The sequence below is a fragment of the Gastrolobium bilobum genome, unplaced genomic scaffold, assembly GCF_033153095.1.
Source record: "Gastrolobium bilobum isolate Gb01-03AN ecotype WA unplaced genomic scaffold, APGP_CSIRO_Gbil_v1 utg6815, whole genome shotgun sequence".
In the NCBI taxonomy this organism is placed as follows: domain Eukaryota; kingdom Viridiplantae; phylum Streptophyta; class Magnoliopsida; order Fabales; family Fabaceae; genus Gastrolobium; species Gastrolobium bilobum.
This window is the reverse complement of record NW_026899262.1, coordinates 90126-111636: the sequence shown is the minus strand read 5'-3', so window position 1 is coordinate 111636 and position 21511 is coordinate 90126. Positions and strand designations below refer to the sequence as shown.

General features: G+C 37.2%; 2 protein-coding genes across 2 annotated transcripts; both read left to right on the top strand.

Annotated features, from left to right (window-relative positions):
* The first annotated feature begins 110 nt into the window (after nt 1–110).
* Nucleotides 111–1263, top strand: LOC133288978 (glutathione S-transferase F9-like). Its single transcript, XM_061486825.1, has 3 exons — nt 111–306; nt 419–467; nt 579–1263. Exons 1-3 carry the CDS (start codon nt 163–165, stop codon nt 1031–1033), a joined length of 648 nt encoding a protein of 215 aa, XP_061342809.1. The 5' UTR covers nt 111–162; the 3' UTR covers nt 1034–1263.
* A 2014-nt stretch (nt 1264–3277) lies between these two features.
* Nucleotides 3278–20500, top strand: LOC133288950 (uncharacterized). The gene is made up of 5 exons (XM_061486792.1): nt 3278–3767; nt 15644–16490; nt 17235–18060; nt 18221–18247; nt 18371–20500. The coding sequence occupies exons 1-5, from the start codon at nt 3278–3280 to the stop codon at nt 20498–20500; spliced, it is 4320 nt and encodes a 1439-aa protein (XP_061342776.1).
* The last annotated feature ends 1011 nt before the right edge of the window (nt 20501–21511 follow it).

The window sequence follows — 21511 nt, the reverse complement described above, 5'->3', positions numbered from 1 at the left end:
TTCCATCATATTCTCAATTTTTTTTTTTCTTTTTCAATAAAAAAATATATATCATCTACCTACCAAACCAACAACAAGCAATATAAGAAGTGAACAAACCGAGACTGAACGATAGCTGATTCTTCAACTTCTCTGCTGTTGAAGGATTTTTGAAGAGAAACCATGGTGGTGAAGTTGTACGGTCCCCACTGTGCTGCCTCTAAACGAGCGCTGGTTTGTCTGATTGAGAAGGAAATCGAATTTGAGGTTGTCCCTGTTGATGTCAGTAAGGGGGAACAGAGGGATCCTGAGTACCTCAAATTACAGGTTTTTCAGATCTTTCTATTTTCATTTCACTTTTTTGTTGAATATGCTTTGAGTATTCAAGGCTACTTCATTCTTTATCTTCTGATTCATGTTCTTTGCTCATGATCCGCAGCCCTTTGGAGTTGTTCCTGTCATTCAAGATGGAGATTATACCTTATATGGTTTACACATTCTACTCCTTGTTCTGCTTTTTCTACTCATGTTTTGTTAGTTTTATAGTTAATATTTCTCCAAACATGCTAATGTTAGTGGTTTCATATATTTTTGTGCAGAATCTCGGGCAATAATGAGGTATTATGCAGAAAAGTACAGGTCTCAAGGGGTTGAGTTGCTGGGAAAGACAATAGAAGAGAGGGGTCTTGTGGAACAATGGTTAGAAGTTGAAGCACATAACTTTCACCCACCAGCCTACAACTTGGCCATTCATGTTTTGTTTGCTTCAATGCTTGGTATGACTCCTGATCCCAAGGTGATTGAAGAGAGTGAAGCAAATCTGAGGAAGGTTTTGAACATTTATGAGGAGAGGCTTTCAAAAAACAAGTATTTGGCTGGGGATTTCTTCAGTCTTGCTGATATTAGCCACCTTCCTTTTATGGATTATATTGTGAACAATATGAAGAAAGAGTACTTGATTAAGGAGAGGAAGAATGTGAGTGCATGGTGGGATGATATAAGCAATAGACCATCATGGAAGAGGATTCTCCAGCTCTATAGAGCTCCAATCTAGTGGCTAATCATGGAAACTATTTAAGTAATCTATCATCTTTGATCATGTTATTAAAGAATAAATAAATGCATTTTAACCAAATCCCAAGGGGATTGAGGGATTAAGGATGAGAGTGGGTTCTTTTCAACCTAATGGAATGTGTTGAATTTCTTCCTTCTCTCCTTTCATATCCAGTTATGTTGAATTTGGGTATTCCTTTTTGTTCATCATGCTATTTGTTTACATGTTGTTACACTCTTTTTACCTGAATCAATAAGAATATCGGAAATCCTTGCTGCAAAAAAAATAAAAATATAAATAGTACATAATTATAATATTAAAGTTGTTTTTTTTTTTTCTCTCTCTTTTTAGATATTGTCGGCTAATGTAACGGAGAATTTTTTTTTTTTTTTTATCATTATAAAGATATACATAATTATAATAAATTGCTGGAAATAATTCTTTTTCTGCGACATAGAAAAATTGGAACCGAAATATATATCTTGATAGTTTTTCCAAAGAGCTCGTTATTTTCCGAGATAAACAGTTCTCCAATCAAAGGCTTGAATTACTGCGTGATCAGCTTAACTAATTGAGTAGTCCTACACGTCATCTTTTATATTGGGTTAATTAGTATTGTATTAATTTCATTGTTTTAGACTTAAGAAAAATTAAATTAAAACAAAAAAGTTGCGAATAGTAATTAGAGGGTAGTTTTTTTTTTTAGCACAAGGGGGTGGTAGTTTTTATGTTTAAAGTTAGTTAATAATATAGAAAGTTGAGTAAGTATCAGTGTTAATAAATAATTAGTTTGATTTAATAATTTGATAGAAGATAAATACTAAACAAAAATTAATCAATGTAAAAGTTTAAATAAATAAAAATCAATAAATTTAAATAATTTATGGACAAACATTCTCTTATATTGCAGTTTATATATATATATATATATATCTTCTGTCATAGAAATAATTACATAGTAAGACCCATCATCATTAAAAATAAAGAAATAAAGAAAAATTTGAAAAAAAAAAAATTTAGTATGACAAAAGGAGATGATATCTGAGCAGTGATGTGAGAAAATCATCTCCCATGATTTATTTAAAGAAACAAATTTTTTGTGAGGATGCTGACGTGCTCTGATGCTTTATTGGTCTTGGGCCTTTGAATGAATGAGGAAACGTCGTGTCATTTTCAATGGTTGAAAATGAACAAATTAATTTTTTGACTATTTGAATATGATGCATATTTTAACAAGTATACTATTTTGTTAGTAATGACTGATATTATGTTTTACCTTATGAATTGATATCCTTAAGAAAATTCTGATATGTTCTGTCCGTAATTATCTTGAATCCGTTGAAGTGCGTAACAGAAATCAAGAAACTGAATAGCATTGAATAACCAGTGATTACAGCATAGCTTCCTAAATTATGGGAGCTTAATACATATGGTGAATCAAGAAAAGGAAAAGAACCTGTACACAAAACTGAACGGTTAAGCTAAGGTAACAGACTCAGTTAAAACGAATTAACTAACTGAACTAACAGCATGCCAGCTGAGTTTGTTATGTCTGTTGTGATTGGTGCCACGTGTGTATATTCCAGGGGCTTCATGATGATTGGGAGTTTGAGCTGTGCTATCATCAACTTGGACAACTTGGGCTTGAGATGCTTGGGCCTGAACTTCGCTGGGCTTACTGGACTCTCGTAATAGTGTGTGTATACATATGTTTGCTCATGATGGCATTTTGAATGGTTGAAAATGAACAAATTAAATTCAATTTTTAACTACTTGTTTATGACGCACGCCGTGTCATTTTCTAATAGTAGTACATACTTAAATACTTAATTATGTATGTACCAGATGCCAAATCCGATTCACACGAATTTTAAGGTTTTGAGCACATGATGTTTATTTTCTAATTTGTCTATTTTAGCTTTTGGCTGTAATCAAAGCAATAAAAAAATAAGAGAAAAGCAGAAAATTATTTCGCCAGCCAACAATTTCTGGCTAAGGATACGTGAAAATTTTGATGGGCTGTATAATAATCATAAAGAACCTTCCATGAAGGTTCATTGATAGTGGACTATACTTGTTTCACACTAAGACATTGTGTTTAAGCAGAACACACTAAGTTATAATAAATATTATCCTCCTTCTCTCCTCGTACTAAAACAATTATAGCATCCTCCTCTTTTCTTCGACAAACATTTATACTGTTCCTGTTCCAGCATCCTCAAAGCTTAAGGTTGTTGTTTTCCTATGGCAAAATATGGGGAAGAGCCATGTAGTTTTACCTATGATGTTTTCCTCAGTTTTAGAGGTGAAGATACAAGGCACATATTTATAGCACCTCTTCGTAGAGAGTTGCGCCTTAAGGGAATTAGCACTTTTGTTGATGATGAGAATCTGAGGATAGGGGAAGGTATTTCACCTTCCCTTCGCAAAGCCATTGAAGAATCTAGGATTCTAATCATTGTGTTATCTGAAAATTATGCATCTTCGAGATGGTGCCTTGATGAACTTGTCGAGATCGTAAACTGTATCAAGAGGAACAACAAACAACTTGTTTTCCCAATTTTTTACCATGTAGATCCTACAGATGTAAGGCATCAGAAAAATCATTACAGGGAAGCCATGAACGCACACGAGGATAGGTTTGGCAAAGACTCAGAGAAAGTGCAGGCATGGAGATCTGCTTTGACTGAAGTAGCTAACTTAAAAGGGCACCATATTAGTGACGGGTATGTGCCTACAATTTCTTTCATACATTTACTTTTGGCTGTTGGTGTTCCCAAACATTGTATTAGTTGTAAAAATGTGTAATCCAAAACAACGTATTTTTGGGATCTGAACAAAAAAAAAAATGTCTTGAAATTCATGTTATAATAGAGAAGCAAATTTTTTAAAATACCCTATATTTTCTTCTCCAAACCCAGGAGATATATTTATAGAAATACTTTTTCCTATTTTTATTAATTAATTATAATGTACTTTAGTATATGTGCTGAATCAACTTTTCTTTGAATTATTACATTATTCTAATAAACATTCATCCCATTCCAGTGTGATTTTGTTGGTAAGGTATTCAGGATGAATTCTTGGTGTCTGATTTTTCTCGTGTGATAATTTATTTTTGTATTGGTTATTCCGGTGTTTATTGTTAGAAAAATGATGTTAAATTTTTTGAGATGAGATAATCTATGTTAGAGAAATCACTTCAATAATATTCACAGTTCCATAAAATACACACGAGAAATTAAAACTTGCAATAATACAAAGATAAAACATATATATCGCACAAAAATATATGAATGTAACAAGGAAAAATCCGAACCCAGTGTTAGATATTGTGTCCTCAAGACAACTTTGCACTCTCTATAGTGCCGAAGATTCGTGGACAATTGTCTCCCAGGATAGAACGTATTGTTGGACTTCCTCTTTCAATGCTAAGCCCAAGCCTACTGAGAGATTTCCTAAAAATTCTAACCCTAGATTCCACCTCCTCTATATATTCATTAGTTGTGGGTGGAGGGTAGGTTAGATCAGAAAATTTGAGAGAAAAATCATTTGAGAGATTTTTGTGAGCAAAGCTTTGTGCTTTGCATTTGAGAGATCTCTAGAGAGAGTTTGAGTGAAACATCTCTAGGGTAGTTTGATTATCACCATTGTTGGAGAGGTTATGTTAACCACCACATTGGTGAATTTTGATTCTTTGTATCCATTATTTTCATAGTGGACGTTTGATATGGACTAGGTCCCGTGGGTTTTTATTTTTTCATTGAAGAAGGTTTTCCCACGTTAAAACTGCTTGTGTTCTCCTTCTCTCTCTCTCTCTCTCCTTTTGCGATTTTTGTTTTTCCGTTGCGCTGCCTGACCTGGTGAAGTTCACGCCAAGGTAAGATGCCGAGATCCGATATCCAGGATCTTGTTGATTGACTTCCGCAAAGAAAGGCCCCTGAGCCGAGTTGAGGGAACCGAGTTCCCAACAGTGGTATCAGGGCCCGAGTTCGACGGGTTCTGAGGGAGACGAGATGGAGACCAGTGGCATAACCCATGATGGAGACATGTTCAATTTGATCGCAGACAATTTCACCTATTGGAGATCGATGATGGAAGATCATCTCTACTGCATAGATTTACATGAGCCCATTATCCTTGATGAGAGACCAGCAGGCAAAACCGATAAGGAGTGAGAGATCCAAAGTCATAAGGCGGTAGCTACAATCAGAAAATACATTGACAAAAGCCTCTTTGAGCACGTGTCCGAGTTCACGAATGCGTACGAGTTGTGGATGAAGCTGGAGTTCATGATTCAAAAGAAGACTCCCAGGAAAAAAGCACACCTGGTTCGCCGACTTGTGAAGCGAAAATACAAGGACGACATGAGCATGATAGAACACCTCAACACTTACAAAGGTATTGTGAATCAGCTGTCAAAGGATGAGATGAAAATTGATGACGAGATGCAGGCTTTGCTGCTGTTGAGCTCGCTGCCAGAAAGCTGGGATACTCTGTTGGTGACTTTGAGTAATTCGGCTCCAGAAGGAAAATTGAAGATGGATGCTGTAACAGATAGTTTCCTGAATGAAGAAGCCAGGAGAAGAGAACGAGGTGTTTCGAGCACGTCTGAGGCCAACGTTGCCGAGAACAGAGGGAAAGCTGACTCCCGGGGTATAAGTAAGAGCCGGGGTCGAGGTCGTGACAGACGAGAAAAGTCCAGAGGTCGGTCAAAGCCGAGATATGAGTTGAAGTGCTTTTACTGTAGAAAAACAGGTCATAAGAAGTCAGACTGCTGGACACTGTAGAATGATGAGAAGAACAGCTCTATGAAGCCGGATCAAATCATTCCCAAGAAGAGGGAAGACAAGAGCAAATGATGAGATATTCCTCCTTGTTGAGGATAATTATTTGAATGTTGCATATGATGACTGCACCTGAATTGTTGACTCTGGTGCCTCCTTCCACGTTACTCCACACAAAGGCTTTTCCTCCTCTTACAAAGGTGGTGATTTGGGAGTCGTGAAGATGAGAAATCAAGTGACCAGCAAGATTGTTGGTGTCGGTGATGTGACCCTGACTACAGATGTTGGGTGCCGACTTGTAATGAAAGATGTAAGGCATGTTCCTGACATGCGATTGAACCTAATCTCGGTAGGTAAAGTTGATGGTGTCGGGTTTGTGAACTACTTCGGTAGTGTTAGATGGAAGCCGGCCAAGGGAAACTTGGTTATTGCCCGAGGTAAGAAGGAAGGCTCCTTGTACGTGATGCAAGGAAAGACTAATGACGGAGAAGCCAATTCTGTCCGAGATGGACCTAGCTTGGAGCTATGACACAAGCGCCTCGGCCACATGAGCGTGAAAGGGCTCCAGATCCTGTACAAAAAAAAGATTACTGACCGGGTTGAAAGGTCAAGCGTTGGAGAGTTGCACACACTGTCTAGCTGAAAAACAGCATCGGGTTTCTTTCGTGAAACCGGGTCAACCCAGAAGACGCAGGAATATTCTTGACCTCGTCCATACTGATGTTTGCTACATGTCGGAAAGATCCCTTGGAGGAGCTCAATATTTTGTTTCTTTTATTGATGACCACTCCCATAAAGTGAGGGTGTATTTGTTGAAATCTAAAGACCGGGTACTCCAATCCTTTAAAGAATTTCATGCTATGGATGAAAGGGAGACTGGCAAGAAATTGAAGGTGGTTCGATCTGACAGTGGTGGTGAGTATTGTGGCCCTTTTGATGCATACTGCAGAGCGGTCGGGATTCGACTTAAGAAGACGCCCCCCAAGACTTCACAGTTGAATGGACTTGCTGAGAGGATGAACCAGACTATTGAAAAGAAGGTCCAAAGTATGTTGTCCAATGCCGGATTGCCGAAATCATTCTGGGGAGAAGTCGTTAAAACTGCTGTTGACTTAATCAACCTCTCACCATCACGGCCACTTGAAGGAGAAATTCCAGAAGAAGTCTGGACAGCTCGAAAAGAGGCCTATAATAAACTGAAGGTGTTTGGATGGCGAGCTTTCGTGCATGTCCCAAAAGATGAAAGGGTAAAACTTGATGCGAAGAATAAAGAATGAATCTATCTTGGTTCACCGAGATGTGAGTTCGGGTTCCGACTTTGGTATCCAATCAATAAGAAGATAGTGAGAATCTTTCACGAAGATGAGTCTATTCATGAAATCTCGAAACTTAAAGTCCGGGTTACTGTCAGACGAGAAGAATCCATCTCTCCTGTTCGAGCTGAAGCAGGGGGAGAAAATCAAGAAAATGAAAAGATTGATGACCAGCAACAAGCTGATGATGAACAAGACACTGAGGTCTGAGTTGATGATGAAATACGGGATGAGAATAATGAACCGGGTTCTAAAGCTGAAGAACAGCCGAGATATCCAACTCGAGAAAGAAGACCCTCTATAAGATATCCATATGATGAATACACCGTTGTTGCTGAAGACGGTGAGCCTCAGAGTTATGATGAGGCTGTGACGAGCTCAGAGAAAGAAGAATGGGAAAAGGCAATGCATGACGAGATGAAGTCTCTGCACGAGAATAAGACTTATGAGCTGACCAAGTTTCCTGAAGGAAGACGAGCTCTGAAAAATAAATGGGTCTGCAAGATAAAGAATGAAGAGAACGGGTAGAAGCTGAGATCCAAAGCCCGAATTATAGTGAAAGGATGCAATCAGAAGAAAGGAGTAGACTTCGAGGAGATCTTTTCTCCTGTGGTGAAAATGACCTCTGTCCGAACCGTGTTAGCTATAGCGGCTTCGATGAACCTCGAGGTAAAACAAATGGACGTGAAGACGACATTTTTTCACGGTCATTTAGAAGAAGAGATATATATGGAGCAACCTGAGGGGTTCCGAGCTTCAGACCAAGAAGACTTGATATGTCGATTGAAGAAGAGCTTCTATGGCTTGAAGCAAGTACCTCGGCAGTGGTATAAGAAGTTTGAATCATTCATAACTGATCACAAGTTTGAGAAGACAGAAGTCGACCACTGCGTATTTGTGAAGATGTATGAGGCCGAAGTTTTTCTGATTTTGTTGTTATATGTTGACGACATGCTTACTGCAGGGAAAGACAAATCGAGGATAGCCGCCCTGAAGAAGGCGTTGAGCTCATCCTTCGGAATGAAGGATCTCGGCCCTGCAAAGCAAATTCTCGGAATCAAGATCATCCGAGATAGACAAAAGAAGCTACTGTGGCTGAGTCAAGAGAAGTATATTGAGAAGATACTGAAGAGATTCGGCATGGACTAAGCCAAAACAATGAGCACCCCCCTAGCCGGACACATAAAGCTGAACCAGAAGCAATATCCGAGATCTGATGAAGACAAAGATGAGATGATGAAGGTCCCGTACCAATCCGCTGTTGGAAGCTTGATGTACGCAATAGTTTTCACTAGACCCGACTTGGCATATGTTGTTGGAATGGTAAGCCGGTATCTGTCAAATCCCGGCAAAGAGCACTGGGAAGAAGTGAAGTGGATCTTCAAGTACCTCCGAGGAACGACCAATTTATGCCTCCGATTTGGTGAAGGCAAAGCCGAATTGCAAGGCTACTCAGATTCTAATTTAGGGGGAGATTCCGACTCGAGGAAATCGACGACGGGATACATGATGAGATTTGCTGGAGGAGCTGTCTCTTGGCAATCAAGACTTCAGAAGTTTGTTGCACTATCGATAACCGAGGCTGAGTACATTGCTGATACTGAGGCAAGCAAAGACATGCTGTGGATGAAAAAGTTCCTCATGGAACTCGGCCATGATCAAGACAAGTACGAGCTGGGTTATGACAATCAAAGCGCAATCCATCTTGCGAAGAATTCGACCTATCACTCAAGCACATTGATGTGAGGTATCACTAGATCCGGGATGTGGTGGAAGGTGGAGAGCTCGAACTCGTCAAAGTGAACATTGACCAAAATTGGTCTGACATGATGACAAAGCCGGTTCCAGCAAGGAAATTTGAAGACTGCTGTGAAGGAGTCGGGTTGATGCTGAAGCCGACACATTGAAGTTGGAGGGGAAGATTTGGTTGGCTTCCTCCTTCAATGCTAAGCCAAGCCCATTGAGGGGTTTCCTAAAAACCCTAACCCTAGATTCCACCTCCTCTATATATTCATTAGTTGTGGGTGGAGGCTAGGTTAGATCAGAAAATTTATGAGAGAAATTATTTGAGAGATTTTTGTGAGCAAAGCTTTGTGTTTTGCATTTGAGAGATCTCTAGAGAGAGTTTGAGTGAAACATCTCTAGGGTAGTTTGATTATCACCATTGTTGGAGAGGTTATGTTAACCACCACATTGGTGAATTTTAATTCTTTGTATCCATTATTTTCATAGTGGACGTTTGATCTGGACTAGGTCCCGCAGGTTTTTACTTCTTCATTGAAGAATGTTTTCCCACGTTAAAACTGTTTGTGTTCTCTCTCTCTCTCCTTTTGTGATTTTCGTTTTTCCGCTGCACTGCCCAACTTGGGAAAGTTCAGGCCGAGGTAAGATGCCGAGATCCGAGATCTTGTTGATTGACTTTCGCAAAGAAAAGCCCCTGAGCAGAGTTGAGGGAACCGAGTTCCTAACACGTATTACCTCTATTCTTGTAGCGATACTTCCACATTGAATAGCTTCATCGAACTCAACCCATGTCTGACCAATCACACTAGGGTAAAAGAATGCAAATACAAAGAATTTACAATAACTAATAGAGAAAAAGTTGTCTCAAAAAATTTCATTCTCTATTTATTTATAGAAAATGTATGGTTACAATTTAAAAGAAACTCATTCAAGGATGAAATAACACTTTTGTTCAACAACGAAATGATATATCTGTTCGACAATGAAAATACATACATTTTCCATAACAAACTTCTTATTCATAAACATAATTAATTTAAAATTAATTCCAACAATCCCTCACAAGAATAAAAAGCTCAACTATTGAGACCATATGCGTATGAGTAGGCTTGGCAAAAATGAGCCAACCCATCTAAAAAGCTCAACTATTTTAGTTGGCTCGTAACCCGACCGAAATGATCCAAGTTGGGTTAGGAAAAATGAGTTAGTAACTCGAGTCAGCCCGACTCGTTTCAGCTCGAAAAAAACCTAGCCAACCCACAGGTCAAACGGGTTAGCTCGCGGGTTATGATTTTTTTTAATATAAAAGTATAAAAAATAATAAAGGTAAAGTGGAAAGCTAAAACCTAAAATCCCAATTCCAAAGACCCAAACAAAAATAGCCTACAACTGCCAATAAGTCCAAACTGTGCATTAAGGAACTTTTTTATAGTATGTGTGACAGTGTGAATTAGGGGTGAAACTGGGCTGAGCCGGCCTACAGGGGCCTACGGCTCGGCCTATGTCAGGCCAGAGTATATTTTGTAAAATAGGCCGGGCTTAAGCCTTGAAAAAACTTGTTTAATAAATAGACCGTAGGCCCACTTTCACAAGGCCTGGCCTATAAGCCTACAAGTCGGCCTATATTGTACTATTTATTTTAAATAAAATCAAATCAAATAAGTATGCCTTAAAAAAACAAAAGATATAAATTTAATCAATTGTAATTATTCATAACTTAATTATATTCAATTATATTTTAATATAAATATGATTTTATTTCTTATGTAGGAGGAACCAACATCTCAGCATGTTAGATTGTGTATATGAAAATATTAAAAGGTTTTTAGGAGAGGTTATACTTACTACAGATATCATGATGTGTTTGTTAGATTCATGTAGTTATTTTAATTTACGTAGTATAGATTTGTTTGTTGGATCTCATGAAATATATGTTATTTAATTTGAGAGTTTTGCTTTTGAAAGTGACTTAAATGCTAATTATAATGAGTTTTTTTGTGATTCATGCTTCTGTTTGGACGTTGAAATTGTGATTTTTGGTTTAACAACAGAATTTGAGTATTTTGTGAAGTTGATTCATGGTTCTGCTTGAAAATTAAAAATTAATAGGCTAACGGGCTAGGCCAGGCCATTTATTTTTTTATAAACGGGCCAAGTCAGACTAACATTAGACTCGTACTAAGCTTGGGCCAAACTAAATTAAAAATTTTTGGCATAGGCTTAGGCTTTTCGAGGCAAAGATTGGCACAACCCAACCCACTTTCACCCCTAGTGTGAATGTGGTGCCAACTGCCAATAAGTTCAAGTCCAAATGCAAAAGGAATTTTCTATGGTTTATCTGTATAATGTTTTTGTATTGAATGAATTAATAATTTAGGAAAAAAATTTAGAAGTTACAGCTTCAATGAAATTTTATTTATTTTTTTTTTTCGAGCCAACCCTAACCCGAGTTGGGTTGAGTTTTCTGGCTCGTTTATTTATCGAGCCAACCCTAACCCGACTCGTTTTTTTTTGGTTGAACACGGGTTGGGTCGGGTTGGCCCTTTTTACCAACTCTATGTATGAGCAATGTTGTTAAGATCGAGATCTTACCTAAGATCGGGAGGAGGTAAAAAAATCGTAAATCGTAAAATCAACATGGATCGTAAGATTGTTACTATCCCTATAAAATATTAAAATCAAAAGAATAATCAAATAAATTATCACATAATCATATTATATTAAGCTTTTTTATTTAAAGTAAATAAATAATTTATCACATAATCCTTAATTGATAATTTTTTTAATTTTTTGGTTAAGTAAATTTTTTTTTTTTCCATTTTTACAATTTTATTATTTTTAATATACCATAATTATATTAGAATAATGGTTGCGCACCATGACCCATTATTATATAAGAATAATCCTTAAAAGTAATGGTTGAAGCTAGCTAATTGTTAGAATATGACTCACACAAGGCTAAGAGAACCAATAATACAAAAGTAAAAGAAAGAATGATACGACTAGATAAAGTTTCAACCAGAAATTGTAGTGAGTGAGTGGTAGTATCATTCTTTCTTTTATCTGGTCGAAGCACAGACAAAGGCAAAGAGAAACCAGTCAAACCACAATAAATGAGTGTCAAAGAAAAGATGGTGATGACCATATTCGTTTGGTTGTCGATTCCAACAACGTAGACAGCAAAGGCAAGTGGCAGAGAGAAGATGGTGATGGAACTAGTGTGAGCTATGTTCAAGCCACTAAAACTTTCCTCTCCATCCCCATCTTGCAAAGTTCATTCTTTTCTGTGATAATGGTTCTTGACTTTCCCAAGGTCTCATCTATGGTTAAAATTCTCTTTGATCTCCAATCTTCAGATTCTGATCGTGGGGCTTTTTTTAATATCGTTAAAATGGTGAGATTCAGCGATCTCATATGATCTAAGTTGAGGACGATTTCACTTGCGATCTGGATCGCTGGGATGAAAAAAATCGTAGGATCCTACAATCCTCATCGTAATTTTGACAACCTTGCATATGAGACTCAAATGCAATGTGCAATTGATCAATGAGGAACAACTGCATCAGGTTCAGTGGATACAATGCCTTGTAACTGTCCCTAGTAAGGCCTATCAGATTTACTTGGTCAATCAATTGTAACCTTTGATCTTGTGTGAAAACCAAGACAATAGAATATACACAATTATTTATCGGACATGGTTAATCTTAATTTGTGTCCATTTTGGCCTTAGAGAATTGTCTCTAGGAGACATCGTGCAACAATCAATCATGACACAATGTTTCATCATTCAATCTATTCCCAGAATTATTTCCAGACCCGTCGTTTCCAAAACGACCAAATCAACGGTATAGTTCTTACCCTCGTACATGAATTCAAAATCTATACAAATCACAGAGGTCAAGAGTTTCTCACATGTAGCAGTCTGAACCACCATTGGAGGGTAAAAATTATACATGTGTATATTTAACCCCAATGCCACAAGACTCAACACAAAAGATTGTGTAGCTTCAGAATCAAATAAAACACTCCTATCATAGCTATCAATGTAGATCATACCTTTAACAAGATTGAGAGATTTTATAGCATCCTTATGATCCAAAGAATAAACACATGATGTACAAGGTGGACTTTCAATCATATTTGCAATAGAGACCACATGAGCAGTAGAAACCTGTCACCTCATCTGGGGAAGATCCTTAATAAAGTGGCCAAAATTTCCATACTTGAAACACAAATTCTGTTATTTCTGACAGACGCCATAATAATTCTTACCACATTTAGGACACTAAAATGCACCTTTAAAATTACTAGATTTTTGCTTACCAGACTTCTTGCACTTGTAACGCTTGACCGCTTCAAGAATCAATGAATATCCCCACATTCTAACACGAGACTTTTCAGTGTGCTTTTTTCTCACTCGCACACTTCCCGAAAAAACTTCTCTGAAGGTCACTTATCCCAGAATTGCTCCAAGTCAAGCACGCTTAACTATGGATTTCTTCCGTTCCGGGCTATCAAAAAGTAGATGCATTTTGTTAATATAGGTAGTACTAATTAATTCTTATAAGCTATCCCAAACTGTGTAGTCTCATACCTGCACAGTCTTTGGAATACCTCTCTTTCGGGTGTCGATTCGATTCATTCGTGCATGTAACTTCCCGCTGGAAGCCTGTCAGGAGTCGTTCTTTGTCCGTGCCTCTTTGCACCGGCGATCACTCCCCGCCCTCGTTAGCTCTCGGGATGTTACAGAACTTACCACCTGATTGCCTGGTCTAAAGATTCTTATCTTTATTACTCCATGAAGAATTCTTGCCACTCGAATTTTTAGAAGTAGATTCTTGGCCATCTTTCTTTCTATAGTACTCTTGAATGTCCTTGCACTGTTTAACTAGAGCCACATAATCCCGAGAACAATTAACAACTAGTCTTTTTGCAATTTTATCATTAAGACCTCCCCTGAATTTAAATGCCACATCTTCTTCAGTAGGAGCAGCTCTCTTGAAATTAGAATACTTGGTCAACTTGTTGAATTTAGCTAGATACTCATCCACAGACATATTACCCAACTTCAGATCTTCAAACTCCCCCTTTTTTTCTTTCTCTGGCCTCGTCAGGAAAACATTTTTCAAAGAATTGCCTCTCATTTTTTTTATCAAAAAGTGCCAAAATGCTCTAAATCACATAATTAATTCAATTTTACCTTTCATATCATCAAAATAAATCTTTAATTATTCATTTAGTAGGTTAGGGTTGTTATATTTACATACTTGCTTGGATGATTTTTAAGACATAACACCTCCACCAAGTGTGTACACATACCCACTTTTGGACTTAGTGGAAATAAAGTCATTGATTCAAACACCCCCAAACATATAGTGAATTCACAGTCCACCGTCTTAGTCCGATCTTAACCTTTTTTGGTTTCGAAATCACGACCCTTACCAAACACCCCCACACTTTAAGATAATTCCAGGTAGGCTTCCTATCTTTCCACATTTCATAAGGGATGTTCTTTGTTTTCTTGTGGAGTACTGTATTGATTATATAATTTGTCATTAAATTGACTTCCCACCACAAATTTTGTGGTAAACCAAACATCAATAATATAGCATTTATCATTTATTTCCAATTTTTGATTCTTTCTCTCAGCAATCCCATTAGATTGAAGTGCATTTATAGAAATATTTTCCATCAAAAAAAAATTTCAGAAATATTTTTCGTCCAAATTTTTTACGTAAATATTTTTGGTCAAAATTTTCGCTGTAAATGTGTTTTGTTGAAAATATTTTTTGTCGAAAATTCGGACGGATATATTTTTCGTCAAAAAAATTTGACGAAATTATTTTCTGTCAATTTTTTTTTATGAAAATGTGTATCGTCAAAATTTTTTACAGAATTATTTTTCGTTGAAAAGTTTGACAGAATTCTTTCTGTCGAAAGTTTCGACGGAATTTAGATTCTATCACGAATTTTGAGTATTTGAGACTTTTCTAATAATGTCACATTTAAAAATGATTTATATTTATGTAATTTTCACATTTTAATGTTAAGGATAAAATATAATACTTATTTGTTCTTTAATTGTAAAATAGTTTGGTTATGAATAACCATGGATAACCAATTATATTTTTTGTTTGGTAAATAACCGGTTTATAAAATAAAATGCAGTTTCATATGAAACCGGTTTTTAAAAATAACCAGTTTTTAAAATGTGGAACAATTTGGTTATGGATCGGTTTGATTCTTTTGGACATTTTGAACATCTCTATTCATCGTATGCATATAACAAGGTTTTATCAATATGCACAGCGAAAAACATCAATTCGGCTTTCAGCAAATAAAGTTGATACATAATAAATTTCAATATATATATATTGAGGTATGATCCTTTTAATACAAAGCACACAAACTTTCGATGCCATGCCTTAACCAATATACGTGCATCATATGATATATAATGCTTCTAAACTTTTCTGTACATAAATATAGACATTTTTTTTTTCTTTGTAAAAACTGCCACCAGTTCTGATTCTCTCATTCAGGTTTTGGTGAAAAGTTATGTTGGAAAAAAATAAAAAATAAAATAACCGTCAGTGGTCACAAAAAAAAAAAAAAAAAAAACTCTCTTTGTTTTCTAACATCATTTTTTACTATATATGATGAGATAAATCCTGCAACTAATTGAACCAATAATGTGATGTGTTCTTACAGGTACGAAATCAATTTTATTGAAAAGATTGTTAAGGATGTGTATGATATTATGGCTGCTAAACCTTTACATATTGATCAGAACCCAGTTGGACTTGAGTCACGCACAGAAGCGGTGAAGTTACTTTTAGACATGAAGCCTCATGATGACACTGTATGCATGTTGGGCATATATGGAGCTGGAGGAATAGGGAAAACAGCACTTGCACGAACTTTGTATAACAAGATTGCCCACGAATTCGAAGCCGCAAGTTTTCTTGCCAATGTTAGAGAGAAATCAAACAAAATCAATGGTATTGAAGATCTGCAGAAAACACTTTTATCAGAGATGTTGGTGGAGTTGGAAACGGAGTTGGGCAGTACAAGTGAAGGAATCTCTGAAATAAAACTCAAGCTTCAGGGGAAGAATGTTCTTTTGGTTCTTGATGATGTTGATGACAAAGAAATGTTAGAAAAATTAGCAGGAGGATGTGATTGGTTTGGTTCAGGTAGCAGGGTCATTATAACAACAAGGGACAAAGATTTGCTAATTGCTCATCAAGTTGAAAAGAAATATGAAATGACAGAACTTGATGATCAGCATTCCCTTCAGCTCTTTTGTTTGAATGCCTTCAAAAGGAGCTATCCTCCAACAGGTTTTGAAGATTTATCTTCTCGTGCAGTTGGTTATGCACAGGGTCTTCCATTGGCCTTAAAAGTAATAGGCTCTGATTTGGCTATGGCACAAAGTTTAGATGCTTGGGAAAGTGCATTGAAAGAATACGAGAGGATTCCAAAAAAGAGCATTCAAAACGTGCTCAAAATAAGCTTTGATAGATTGGAGGAAAATGCTCAGCGGGTTTTCCTTGACATCGCTTGCTTCTTCAAAGGGGAGAGAAAAGAGTCTGTTGAAAAGATACTTGAGGAGTTCAGTGCAACATTTCATATTCAAGTACTTGCTAACAAATCTCTCTTAACTGTTGAATATGGCTGCTTGAATATGCATGATCTAATACAAGATATGGGGAGAGAGATTGTTAGGCAGGAGGCACCATTAAATCCTGGCCAACGTAGCAGACTATGGTTTTGTGAAGATGTTGTTCAAGTATTAACTGAAAATTCTGTAAGAATCATCTAGTTTTGTTTTTCTGATTTATACTTTATAGTCTTTGGCATTAATGACAATATGCAAATGATGTTGTTTCCTTGTGCTTGTTTTTAAAGGGAAGTGAGAAAATTGAAGGGATAATGCTTGATCCCCCTCAACCAGAAGTAGTAAATTGGAATGGCACTGCCTTTAAGGAGATGAAAAGGCTCAGAATTCTCATTGTTCGAAATACATCCTTTTCATCAGCGCCTAAACATCTCCCAAATCATTTAAGGCTGCTTGATTGGATGGAGTACCCCTCAATGTTTTTCCCTGCAGAATTTCATCCGAGGAAAATCATTGTCTTCAATTTGTGTAAAAGCAATCTTATACTGGTAGAGCCATTTAAGGTACACCATATTTTCTGTCATTTTCCTTCCATTTTTACACTTAACAATAACTCCAGTTGTTACTCGAACAAAAAAAGTTCATATAATAACTTGAACAGACTGCTTATCATTTCTTATTGACATTTTGTTTTGGCAGAAATTTTCATGCCTGACTCACATGAATTTCTCACATAGTCAATCTGTCACTGAAATGCCTGATGTGTCCGAGGTTCAAAATTTAATTGAACTGAGACTTGATAATTGTAAGAACCTAATTGCGGTTCATGAATCTGTTGGATTTCTCAAAAATCTTCTTCACTTAAGCGTTTCGGAATGCACCAAACTCAGAAATTTCCTGCAAAGAATGTTTCTACCATCTCTGGAAGTCCTTGATCTTAATTTATGCGTAAGCCTTGAACACTTCCCAGATGTAGTAGAAAAGATGACAAAGCCATTGGAGATTTACATGATAAATACTGCTATTAAGGAACTGCCACATTCTATTGGTAATCTTATCGGGCTTGTTTGTATAGAGATGCCAAGTAGCAGGAAACTCAGATATCTACCAAGTAGCTTATTCATGTTGCCAAATGTTGTTGCCTTTAAAATGGGAGGATGTTCTCAACTTCGAGAATCCTTCACAAGGTTCATAGAGGGTCCTTCAGCAGCAGAAGGTTGTTCACCATTACAAAGATTGTATTTCGACAATGGTGGTTTGTCAGATGAAGATCTTCATGCAGTTCTCAAATGTTTTCCAAAACTAGAAGAGTTGATTGCATCAGAAAACAATTTTGTATCTCTTCCTGCTTGCATTAAAGAATCTGTTCACTTGACAAGTCTCGATGTGAGTGTTTGCAAGAATCTTAAAAGAATTCCTGAATGCACTGACTTGAGAATTCTTAATGTCCATCGCTGTGTGAAGCTTGAGGACATTTCAGATTTGCCATCTACTATTCAGAAAGTAGATGCAAGATACTGCTTCTCCTTAACTAGAGAGACGTCAACCATGTTATGGTCTCAGGTATCATCACTACTTTATTGCTTGTGCTAAAATCTTATACCACCTTTATCTTAGGAAAACAACATTTGCACAGTACTATTTCTTTACACCTTAGAGAGAGTATGTTATGATGTGTATTTCTCTTATTTTATTAACAAAAATGGTTTTTGTGATATGATAGGTGTCAAAAGAGATACGTGGATTAGAAGTTGTGATGCCCCAAACTAAGATTCCAGAATTGTTTGACTTCAGAGGCGATGGAGGGAATCCTCGTTTCTGGGCTCGTAGGAATGTCAAGTTCCCTATTGTTGCTTTAGCGTTGGTCTTTCAGGATGTGAATGAAATGGCAAAACAATCTCGTACGCAACTTGTTGAGCTCCACTTGTTTATCAATGGTCGATGTGTGCCTCGCAAAGGCTATTACAACTTCAGAATTGCAGCAGATCATGTGTTACTTTGTGATCTGAGACTTTTGTTCAGCGATGAGGAGTGGCATGGTCTTGATGCATTTCTTGAGCATGATTGGAACATAGTGCAGGTTTCGTATGCAGCCACCTTAGCACTAAGTTGTTGGGGAGTTTATGTGTACAAACAAGGAACCGAAGTCGATGATGTCCAATTCATGTGTCCTGATCCCGAGTACTCAGATATAGCTAACATATCACGGACAATAATTCCTACAAGGGATTCTAAGATGGAAAAAATGAAGATGATAGAGAGCTCAGGTCTAGAAAGAATGTTTGATCGAATGTTGATTGAAACCATGAACTACGAAGAACGAGAGGGTTTTGCAGATAAAGATTTTTCTATGGAGGCACATCAAGTTCTAATGGGAGGTTTGAAGAAGATATCGAGTCAGGCTAAGGATTTATTAGAATCCAATGGAAAAGGATCAGCTCTAGAAGGTAAAAAATCCACCCTTGAATGGTTGCTAGACACTATTAATAAAGGTGATGAGGTAGATGGGCCTGGAGTCTTTTTTCATGAGGATCTTGCAGTGATGCGTCTAAAGGGTGATGAATTGAAGCCTTCTATGGGAAGCGGCAGCGGTCCCCATCAACTAGATATGGGAAGATTTTTGGAAGGAATGTCGAAGCGTCGTATGGATGAAGGAGAAGCTTCAATCTCTCGCCATCAGGGAAGTGGCCGCGATCCCCAACAACTAGATATGGGAAGATTTTTTGTTGATATGTTTAATTCTCCTATAAATATAGGAGAAGCTTTAAGCCCTGGACATCAGGGAAGTGGCAGCGATCCCCAACAAGAACAAATATTGATGGGAATATTTTGGGATGGAATGGAGGATGGACTTCTTGAAGCACAGAATAGCTTTCCTTCTCTAGATATAGAGACAACCAGATGTGCTGCCTTAAACAAGGGTAATAGGGTTGCATGGTCACTGCCAGAGTCAGGGGTACTAGTACTACCCCAAGTAGAAGAGAAGACATACATAGAAGGAATCTTTAATGGACTCATGGAAGCAAAGCAAAGCTTTCCTACTCTTGATATAGAGGCAACACTAAATACCGTGTTAAGTAGGGCGATCCTTAAAGTACCTACTGAAGCACCACCTGTGATTCCACAAGTATTGGATTCGACTACAGTGATGGTTCCTTGCTCTGACGATCCTTTGTTGCAAGCATTCATGATGATGAAGCCGGAAAGTTGTGAATCTGAGGCCAAGAGTAAACTATATTGCAAGTTGAAGGAGGAACACAAAGCACTGCGCCAGAGATTTGAAGAATTTGAAAATGAAAGCGTTGATCAGAATAAAGATACTGATGCAGCCAGCTATTGGAAAAATCAATATGATGAATTGCTTGAGAAATTCAACACTCAATCTGCTGAGCTTATTTCAAAGAAGAATCACAACCTTGATGGTACTGATGATGCCGAAGCGAAGGCAACAAATATTTCTGACTCAAATTCTGCTTTGATTAGCACAGAGATGCACACAGCCATTGGAATAGGAGGCTGCAAAGGTGTTGCAAAGTATGAGAAGCTGGCTGCTGTTTTGAAGGGAAGGGATGAAGAGTTACGGAGGCTTTATGATGCTGGCATTGAAGGCTTCCATAACTCGGAAGAGTTTCAAGATCTGATGAGTGCTATATACTTGAATGGACTTAGGGATGGTATCCTTGAAGCACAGGCGATCTCACTTGCTCTGGACATGGAGAGAATGATTCCAGTGTTTAAGGAGAATGAGAAACATGCAACTGATGAGGAGGAGGCTGCTAAAGAGGAACATGTTACTGATGAGGAGGCTGCCAATGAGAAACGTGCAACTGATGATGAGGCTGCCCAAGAGGAACATGTTACTGATGAAGTTGCCAAGGAGAAACATATTGAGACTGCTGATAATGAAAATCTTGATGAAACAATTGGTGCAGCAGATATTCCAGGTCCTACTGATCCAGAAGTTTACAACTCTCCTGAGACTTCAAACCCCTCCAGCTCATAGGTTTTGGTCAATAAAATGATGCTCTTAGATTGTCCCAGGTGAGTCACATTAATTATGCATATCCCACCATTGTTTTCTACTTTAATCACTATATTTAGTCTTTTTTTGGTACTAATAATGTAAGAATTATTAGTATATTGTTAGTTTGTCAGTTTACGTTGTTTAATACCCATGTTTTAAACTCTTTTGGGCTGTTAAGTGACTTAAATTGCAGGTTAATTGGTCCAAATTATAAAGGATTGGCCCGTAAACGTATTTGTTAGATTGGATGGCATTTTTGCGAATAACACGTATACTTTGCCATGTCATTGCAGCAAATGAGCCATGTGGGCAGGAGGCTGATATGAGGTGAAGTCCGACCATTGGATGCAGCATGATCGTAGGGTCAGCAGACAATTTGAAGCTTTTGAATTCTGTTTTTTTTTAGTTCTTTTGGAAATAAGCACGAGGAAGGAAGAGATTCTTGGAGGGAACTCAAGAAGATCAATTTCCCGTGTTGTATTGTGTGAATTCAGACTTCTTTATGCTAATTAGTTCTTTTATGAACAATGATATTTGAAGTTCAATGGTCTGTACTTAAATACTTGTTTACATTTGAAGATTGGTACAATGCAGTTTATTTTCAATTTGAGTATTGTCTTTTATGTTCGTGTTACAATGTGTTTCTAACTCTTTTTCTGGATTATGGATGAAATGGTGAAGACTGAAGACCCATTAATCAAATTGATTTGTGAAGCATAATTTTTTATTTTCCGTTAACAGAAATCTGTTTTGTTCATAATTGGCCATTGTCTTGAAAATATTTGAAATGATCTTTATTGGGAAATGAAGTCAGGGATAATTTTTTGAAGTGAAGGAAAATAATTAATCTTGAATACCAACAGGGTATAATTCTGGGAACAGGATTAAACTTGGTTGAAATCTGGGTTTGGGAATTCCCAGAAAATAATGTAGCACTTGACCTTCGTCACCTGTAACAAGTTAATTACAGCAGTGAAATAGAACAGGTCA